The sequence below is a fragment of the Poromitra crassiceps genome (assembly GCF_964638095.1).
Source record: "Poromitra crassiceps genome assembly, chromosome: 13".
In the NCBI taxonomy this organism is placed as follows: domain Eukaryota; kingdom Metazoa; phylum Chordata; class Actinopteri; order Beryciformes; family Melamphaidae; genus Poromitra; species Poromitra crassiceps.
Window position 1 is genome coordinate 45,374,768 of NC_139644.1, and position 9,862 is coordinate 45,384,629.

Sequence of the window (9,862 nt, forward strand, 5' to 3'; positions counted from 1 at the left end):
GGGGCCCAGTAGTCCAGATGGTCCACCCTCCCGCCGCTCCGGGAGAACAACCAAATGTCAATAGCATCACCGTCTACTGCGTCACGATTGCGCACGGGCCCCACCCAGAGCCGCAAAAGAGACTGTGTTGGACATGCGGGGAACCTGGGCACGTAGCGAGGTGGTGTCGCAGCGGTCCCGGGGGACAGACCAGGTACGCGGAGCAACGGTACTGGGGACGGCCGGGAGCCTGCTGGGCATGCGGGGCGTTTGGACACCTAGCCAGAGAGTGTCGAAAGGCTGTCGGGGACCGGAGGACAGCGGGAGAAGAGAGACGTGCAGGCGGCGAGCAGGTGAGACTCTGTTGGACTTGCCGTTCGCCTGAGCACTTAGTCAGAAACTGCACTGCACCCCCCACGGTTGCTGTGCGGAGAGCCGAGGGGGAGATAGATGCCGGTTGTGTTCCCCTTGCTGTCCTGAAAACGCCGCCCCCTGGGGGAGGGGGGCAGGAGGACGACCGAGTGCAGGAGGTGGAGGAAGACAAGGAGGACTGTCCAGATGTGGTCCTGGAGGACGACGACATGACCATCATGGATGTCGTCGTGGGTGAGTGGAAACGCAGGCAGGCAGAGGACGCGGAGATCGGTCCAGTGCTCGCGTGGGTGGCGGCCGGACGCCGGCCCCCTGTGGAGGAGGCTCACCTGTGTTCCGGTGCCACGAAGGGACTGTGGAACATGTTTACCGACCTGCGTCTGGATGAAGATGGGCTGTTGGAGAGAACAGGGCACGGGAAAACGGGGAGGCAGACGGTTGTGCCCAGATACCTGCGGGGGTTGGTTGTGCGGTGGGCGCACAGGGGCCGCAGCGGTAAGGGGCATGACGGGCCTGAGAAGATGCTCCGCCATGTTCGTGCACTTTTCTACTGGGCCGGACGCGGGGAGGACGTGTGGCGCTACTGCAGTGCGTGTGATGACTGTGGGGCACAACGGGGGGACCGAAGAGAGTCACCCTATGGAGGACTAACCCCACTGGGGGTTGAGCGGGACTAGAGTGCTTCAGGTGGGACAGAAGCTTTGGAAGGGGGGATGGAAATGGTGGAGGTTTAAATGAATGGGAGAGAAAAAAGGAATAATGAAAATGTGGGGGTTATTGTTGAATTGAGATGTGGGGCTTGTGTTGAATTGAAATGTGGGTGAAAATGAGTGTAAAGAGAAAATTGGGAAAACGTAAACGGGTTATTGTTAAATTGAAAATGTAAATGTTGTGAAGTAACTAAATGGTGGTGGTTGAAAGAAATAATGTAAATGTTGGGGTTGCTGGTAAATTGAAATGTGTGAAAAAGAAGGGAAATAATGTAAACTAGACATTATGGAGTGCCTAATGTAAACTAGACATTATGGAGTGCCTAATGTCAACTAGACATTATGGAGTGCCTAATGTAAACTGGACATTATGGAGTGCCTAATGTAAACTAGACATTATGGGGGTGGTGTAATAAGAAAAGACTGTTTGTTGGGAATTTGATGTGGTGATGGGAAAATTAAGTGGTGTGTTATTGTTGTGTTTTGGTACAGGGGGGATATGTGTGGGTTGTGGGTGCCAGCGTGGGAGCTGGCGGGGTCATCCCTATGTTCCCCGGGTCCTATGTTCCCCGGGTCCTATGTTCCCCGTTTTTGTGGGACCGGGGAACATAGAACCCCGCTATGTTCCCTGGGAGAGGTTAGGTTTTGGGTTAGGGTCTGGGGGAGGTTAGGTTTAGGCGTGGGGGGTGGGAGAGGTTAGGTTTTGGGTTAGGGTCTGGGGGAGGTTAGGTTTAGGGTTAGTGAAAAACGGGGAATATAGAACCCGGGGAACATAGAACCCGGGGAACATAGACATGATCCCGAGCTGGCTTATTGTTGGGTGAGGAGTATGTAGCGATCCAGGGTTTTACATGTAATGTGGTGTTTCCGTGTTTAGCTGTGGGGGTTGTTCCTGGGGGGAACGGTGTGTAAGTGGGCTTCCTGTCTCGTGGTGTTGTCAGTCTGTATATGGAAGAGAGCTGGCTGGTTGTGTGTGGAGCTAGCAGCGAAGCTACCGCTAGGAGCTATCAGAATGAGCTAAGAGCCTGTACCAACTACAAGTCTCCGGTTCCTGGAAGAATACCTGATTCGTTACAGTATCCTTCTTTGCCTTGTATATTTTCTTAATATACAAGGCAAAGAATCAATCAATATTGATTGATTGATTGATTGATTGATTGAAAATGTGGATCGGTGCATCCCTACTATGAAGTATCAGCAGTCAGCATGGACTCAGCTAGCCTTTAGCGGCTAACGCCCACCTGTATCAATTTTCTGGCAACACAAAAGCGGTTTATCTCGATAGCCATTCATCCGATCAACTTCAAACTTGGGGCGTGTGCTCCTGGTAACTCGAAGTAGTGCGGCGCCGAATTTCTTGCAAATCTTGCAATTTCCCATGCCACTTACTGGCAACACAAAAAGCAGTTTATCTCGAGAAACATTTGTCCGATTGACTTCAAACTTGAGGAGTGCGCTGCTCGGACGCCGATGGAGTGCGCTGTCGCATTTGTTGCAATTTGGACTTATTCCAGGACTGTCTGTATGTCTGTCTTTCGCGTATCTCGAGAACCGTTTGTCGGATCGACTTCAAACTTGGGGAGTGCGCTTAGGGGGACCTGACCGAGTGGAGTGTGTTTTCGGAGGGAAGCACCCACAGGGTGGTGCATGGGGGAACGGGCACTGCACTAGTGAATATTAATGCTGCTTATTCAGCTTACAAATACATGTTCTCCTACTATTCTCTGCTCCTTTCATGCTGCCCTCTCTCCGCTGCATTGCAAGGCATTTTTTAATTGGAGGGATGCTGCCCCCCTTCATTCTCACCTTCCCTCAATGTTTACTGACAGCAGTGTTTACTTTTCTTACTTACTGTCACAGAGCGACCCACCCAGATCAGCTGGGGCTTGAAGGAACGCAGAATTGAACCCAAATTTATTAAAGCCCTAATAAGCATTTTTTTCACCTTAACTCATTGAGTGCCAGCCAATTTTGGAGAACGGATGCTCCCAGTGCCAGAGTTTTCAGAGCGTTTTCAGTGATTTCTCGAGGCCCACAGAATATTGTGTGATATTACTATGTAAACACCGAACACGCACAAGAACGAGCTGGCTCTATTGTATCATCAGCAAAAAAAAGTTTATTGATACCATTTTCCGTTCTTTAGTTATGAGCCGGAGAAGATAGGTTGTTTTCAGCGTTTTCAGGCTTTTCAAATTATTAGCTGAGATAATCCGCCTTTTGTGAAATGCAGCATTTCAAGCACATTCACTGAGTCTGAAGATAATATTTTCTGATGTAGTGACGTAGTTGTTGTGTGATGCCCTGCGTGCACCACCCCCCTCCCCCCCTCCCCCCGTAAACTCCTCCCCACACTGCACACAGCCTCACGCAACCATTATATTTTCGGAGTGCTGCGTTTGTGTGCTGCTGTCGGCTCTCAGCGCCACAGCAGGGAAGAGCCAACCCGGATTGCTGAATGGTTTGGCGTCAGGGGCTGCTTTCCTGACTGCTAATCGGGTGGAGAAACTATACAGACAGACAGACAGACAGGGACAGAGGGGCTCAGTTGTGAGCGCGGATTGACTCCTGTTCGGAGCCAATGTCAGCTCCCGCGACAGAGCAAATGGCTCTGGGAGCATGCATCGGTTTCCACGGCTTTTAGGCTGTTTCTCGGACCTGTCTCTAATCTGGACTGCACCGAGCAAGCACTGTCGCCACCTAATGAGTCCGTAAAATAGGTTATACACCTCCAATAGCTACTATAGTTGTACAGGAGCTGCGGAAGGCTTTGATCGACGTCCCACCGTCAAAAAACGCATTGGACGTCGAAGGACGTCCGTGGCATTCTACGTCACTATTTAATTGGACGTCGAAGGACGTCCATGGCATTCAATGAGTTAATATAACAGTTTTTTAGTCATTGGAGATGCTACAGTGACTTATAACAGAGAGAATGTCGCCTCTATTAGTCAGACACCGCTCTCCAAAGGCCTCTCCTGGGACTAAGCAATTTCATGCCTGCATCCCAGAGGCAGCCTGGGGGCACATACTGCGGATGCGCTGTACAGCTGAAGCGCTGTGTTCAGTAAAACAAGGAAGTAACTCGGTGCGGATTTGCTACGAAAATGACGTTTCACGTAACTATGGATTATTATTTCATCACGTGGAGTACCCGATGTCACAACATGTACATAGAGCTTTCTCGCACTGTGTTTTGTTGACTTTGAACGGCGATATCGATACCGATGCTAATTACACCCAGAGGGCACAGTTTCCCTAATAGCAAAACTTGGAAAAGTTGCTGAACGTGTTTCGCGTCCGAATTGCACGAAAACCAGGCACTGCACTCCGCCAGGTCTCCGTCAGTGTACTCCCGAAGTTTGAAGTCGATCCGACCAACGGTTCTCGAGATACGCGAAGGACAGAGAGAGAGAGAGAGAGAGAGAGAGAGAGAGAGAGAGAGAGAGAGAGAGAGAGAGAGACACAGACAGATGCTGCTGGCATTATAGTTAGGATATGTTTTCAAGATTGTATTCAAAACAGTAATCTACAGTTCATCTTCTAGCATTCGCCCTTTTAGGTTCCACTTTATGGAGGTATCCCCACACGTCAGCGTCTGGCCGCATAAGGATACCTCCACAAAGTAGAGCCTAAAAGGGCTCTGCTAATATCTATGAACTACACTTTACTTTTAAAAACTTACGTTTGTTGACGTCACATAGTACTATCAAATTTCTACCCCATTTCAACCAATCATATCACGACATGGCAGCTGTCAATCAAATCTTCATTTCAGGAGAATTTCCTCCATAAACTAACTACTAACTTGGCCAATTGTATGTAACATACAAAATAAAGCAAACGGTAATGTCTAAGAATGCAAAGACATGTAACTGGCTCGTTAAACTCGCATTCCAGGATAACGTTAACGTACGCGGGTCTTACCCCGGTGCCTCGGAGATGCGGGCAGGCAGCACTCATGCCTCGGATTCTCTGCTCCTCACAGAAGCAGCTGACTGCCAGGGTATCCGCGGATCCCACTCGCGTAGCGCCACAACACGCTGAATCCCACTCGATTTGGGGGCCAAATCCAGCCCCCAGAATGATCAAATCAAATCAAATCATTGACACGCTATGGCCCCCCTCTCAACCCTCTCTCATCTCAGACAAGATTTGTTTTCAGTCCTAAACGTCTCCAACCCTCGTGCCACTTGGGTTCCGTTGGGTTTAGCTCGTCTTTAAACTCCTCTGTACAGAAGTAGGAGCTATTGCTCCTCCTCCTCATCATCATCATCTGCTCCCATATTCGCTGGCGTCCACTGCACAATAACTTATAAATGAAACCGTAAACAACATCGTCAGCTACCGCCATGTTTACTGCTGTCTTCTTCTGGGTTTATGTACAACAGCAGCGAGGTCACTGCATGCGGGTCACTTCAGAGCCATGACCTGTTCACACTGGAATCTGATATTGGCCACTTTTAAAAAGTCTCTGTGAAAAGCCACAACAAAATCAGATCTGAGCAAAAAATCAGAATTGAGTACTAAGATTTTGCTGTGTGAACGTGGACCCTAGAGCATATTATTTCCCTTTAAATGTTTCAAAATCAAAATATAGAAAAGTGCCCAAATATCTTCTGCGGCAGTAGCCTACAGTTTTATCAATGTAGAACACCAACATTAAAACCTCACCCTTTTTCGTAGTTTGCTGAAACACGGAGGTGCTGGTAATTTCTTCTTCTTGGGATTTGTGGTCCAGCTTCTGTTTTTGTTCTTTCTTTTCAACACACATTGATGGGTTTTCATCTGCAGGATTATGGAGAAAACAACATGTTAGTTTCATTCAATCGATTGCGCAATACAACAGCTGACTCTGACTGCAATAATAATAATCATAATCATCATCATAATCATAATCATCATCATCATAATAAGCTTTATTTGTATAGCACCTTTCATACATATAATGCAGCTTAAAGTGCTGGACATGCAAGAAATGTCCATTTTCCTTCCAAAAATACAGCTATGTGCATTTTGGATTGATATTTCATCGTGTGGTGAGTCCCCGAAGCACAACCTGTATTTCAGCGCCGTGAGAGATGTGTGTTTTAGTGGATTTTTAACAGAGGTTCCATTGGCCTCCATTCTATGGTGATAATTACTAACTTCACTACTGTATCTCACTGTATACTGCTTGGACAATGCCGGTAAAGGCAGGGGGTATCTTGGCAGTAGTGTACTGTGTAATATATTACTTTTTTGAGTAACGACCCCCAACACTGGCTACAACTGCAGAAATGATAGCAACAATAATTTATTCCACCAATAAATTCACAAATATTTTTGCTGAACTGCAATGCAAAAAAAATCAAGGGAATCAAGAATGAAGTATAAAATCTCACATTGTTTGCTAATTGGTGAAATCCTCTGAAAGTCCACTGGAGTATCACCCTCGTCTGTGGATCGATCAGTGATGTCATTGCTTTCATCAGGACCCTCTTTGCCTTGGTCACCATCTGCCGTTGATGGGGCTGTGTCTCCAGATGCCAGCGGCTTCATGGACTCTGTATCCAGCCACACCTCCATCTCATCTGCTCGTCATGCCTACAGAGTGACAGAACAAAGCTAATCAGACACTAGTCTGACATTCTACTCTGTAGGCTACAGTTGAGCTCCCCTGTTTGAGATATGCCGCCCCACTAAGACAATTCCCCCCAACATTGATCACATTTCCGGGGTTGATCTGGCTAGTTAATCGGCTAGTAACTCATCCATCCTATTCCTACCCATGCTAGTATGAGCTCCATGGTCGGCCCCTGAGACCCAGGACAGCCCCCTCACCCCACCCATCTTCCATGAATCTGCCCAACTGCATATGTAACCGAAGTGAATCAGCGCCGATTCCTCGTGAGTCCAGAGTGGTAGCGAGTAGGTTGGTTAAACTCACTCCCCTAGTATAAAGGCACGTTAATCAGCTCCGCCAAGGGAGCTAGCTCTCTTGGTGCAGTGGTTAACGTGTCTGCCTCGTAAGCTGAAGGTCGGCAGTTCGAATCCACCCCTGGGCAAGCCCTTAACATGGGTTGCTGCAGAGTACCACAACACCGTTACACATACCCACTATTAGCACACCTCCCCAGGCTACACACAGACCCCCGCCTCGCCAGGACGTTGTCCTCCAGGGACACTGGCCGGACCTTGCTGGCCCAGTGGCCCACACTTAACTCATTGAGTGCCAGCCACTTTTGGAGAACGGACGCTCCCAGTGCCAGAGTTTCAGAGCGTTTTCAGTGATTTCTCGAGGCCCACAGAATATTGTGTGATATTACTATGTAAACACCAAACATGCACAAAGAATGAGGGGACTCTATTGTATCATCAGCAAAAAAAAGTTTATTGATACCATTTTCCGTTCTTTAGTTATCAGCCGGAGAAGATAGGTTGTTTTCAGCAAAAACAGACGTTTCAAATTAGAAGCTGAGATATTCAGCCTTTTGTGAAATGAAGCATTTCAAGCACATTCACTGACTCTGAAGCTAATTTTTTCTGATGTAGTGACGTGGTGTAGTTGTGTGGTGCCCTGCGTGCCGCCCCCCCCCCCCCCCCCCCCCTCAGCTGCAAACTCCTCCCCACACTAACACACAGCCTAACACGCACCCAGCGTCTATTTTCGGAGCGCTCCGTTTTTGTGCGCCGGCTCCCAGCGCGACACCGAAAAGCCAAACCGGACTGCTGAGAATGGTTTGGCCCTTTGGCGTCGGGTGCTGCTTTTCTGGCGGCTAATCGTGTGGAGAAACTATGCAGCAGAGACAGAGGGGCTCAGTTGTGGGCGCGGATTGACTGCTGTTCGCAGCTAACGTTGGCTCCAGCCAGAGCAATCTATATGGCTCTGGCTGCAGCATGCATCGGTTTATCTTTCATCACGGCTTTTTCCTGCTGTTTTCCTGACCTTTCTCTAATCTGGAGAGCACTGTCGCCACCTAATGGGTCCGTAAAATAGGTTATACACCTTCAATAGCTCCAATATTTGTACAGGAGAATGCATGAGGCTTTGATCCACGTCCCACCATCAAAAAACGCATTTGACGCCGATCGACGTCATTGGCACTCAACGTTACTATTTGATTTGACGCCGATCAACGTCATTGGCACTCAATGAGTTAAGCACCGCTACCGGGGTACAGACAGCCAGCCATCCCCCGGGAGGTATCAAACGTTAGCTTGCGTGCTAACATCAGTGTTTGGCTGCTGCAGTGCTCGCCTGAATCGCTCGCACTAACTGCTTTTATTTTTGGCTTTTATTTTTTAAGGAAAGTACCTCGGGTCTGTACGCATATACTTCCGGGTCTATATGCATAGGCCTACACTTCAAGGGTCTGAGAATGTACACGGTTGCGCTCCAGCTCCTATATTTATGGTGGGCTGAATGATTCACATGGCATCAACTCGTGACTTAAAGGAAGAAGGAAACATTCCACCTTAACTATAGCCTATTTAATAGGGGTGGGGGAAAAAATCGATTCACCTAAGTATCGCGATTTTTAATGTCACGATTTTTTGGATCGATTTTTTATTCCAGAATCGATAATCGCAAATTAAAAAAAAAAAAAAAAAAAAAAAAAAAAAAAAAATTTTTTTTTTTGGGTGCTTGCAGTCAGGCCACTCACTGAACAGCAGGCCAGGCGCCGCCTACTGGTTTACTAGTGGTTTTATTACTTTATTAGTTAGTCTGAAGTAATAATTACACTTCAGGGTTAAAGTGGGTGCATCTCATTGTAAAATTGGACTTCAAACGGCCCAAATCTGGCTTCAAACGGCCCAAATTTCACACGCGTTGGCCCATATCGGCCTGGCCTGCTTGGTATCTAATGCCCGGCCTGAATTATGATCCCAGTCCGCCCCTGTTTTTAACTATATCGCCCAGCCCTACTCATGATATATAATATACAGTCTCTAGTGTATGATTCAACTTTTCCCATGTTCTAATCTAGTGTAAAAAAGCAAACAAACTGAAAAAGAAAAGAAAAAAATAAACAAAAATCGCAATAAATCGTAATATCGAATCGCAATAATCGTAGAATCGCAATACTTAAGAATCGCAATATAAATCGAATCGGCACCCAAGAATCGTGATAGTATCGAATCGGGAGATAAGTGAATCGCCACAGCCCTACTATTTAAGGTGGGCTGACTGATTCACATGGCATCAACTCGTGGCTTGAAGGAAGAAGGAAACATTCCACCTTAACTATATTTAAGGTGGGCTGAATGATTCACACGGCATCAACTCGTGGCTTGAAGGAAGAAGGAAAGATTCCACCTTAACTATATTTAAGGTGGGCTGAATGGTTCACATGGCATCAACTCGTGACTTGAAGGAAAATGGAAACATTCAACCTTAACTATATTTAAGGTGGGCTGAATGATTCACACGGCATCAACTCGTGGCTTGAAGGAAGAAGGAAACATTCCACCTTAACTATAGCCTATTTAAGGTGGGCTGAATGATTCACACGGCATCAACTCGTGGCTTGAAGGAAGAAGGAAACATTCCACCTTAACTATATTTAAGGTGGGCTGAATGATTCACACGGCATCAACTCGTGGCTTGAAGGAAGAAGGAAACATTCCACCTTAACTATAGCCTAAATTTTAAGATGGCCTGAATGATTCACACAGCATCAACTCGTGACTTGAAGGAAAAAGGAAACATTCCACCTTAACTATATTTAAGGTGGGCTGAATGATTCACACGGCATCAATTCGTGGCTTGAAGGAAGAAGGAAACATTCCACCTTAACTATATTTAAGGTGGGCTGACT

General features: G+C 47.3%; 1 protein-coding gene across 1 annotated transcript in view; it reads right to left on the reverse strand.

Moving 5' to 3' along the window:
* The window catches only part of LOC310788587 (interferon-induced very large GTPase 1-like), a gene marked incomplete at both ends in the record, with an annotated part of 53,716 nt that extends 47,087 nt beyond the window's left edge, over positions 1-6,629 (reverse strand). The window contains 2 exons of the mRNA XM_083650118.1: positions 804-952; positions 6,446-6,629. Of these exons, the coding sequence (XP_083506244.1) occupies positions 804-952; positions 6,446-6,629 (333 nt within the window). The remainder of the gene's footprint in view (positions 1-803; positions 953-6,445) is intronic.
* Positions 6,630-9,862: the final 3,233 nt, after the last annotated feature.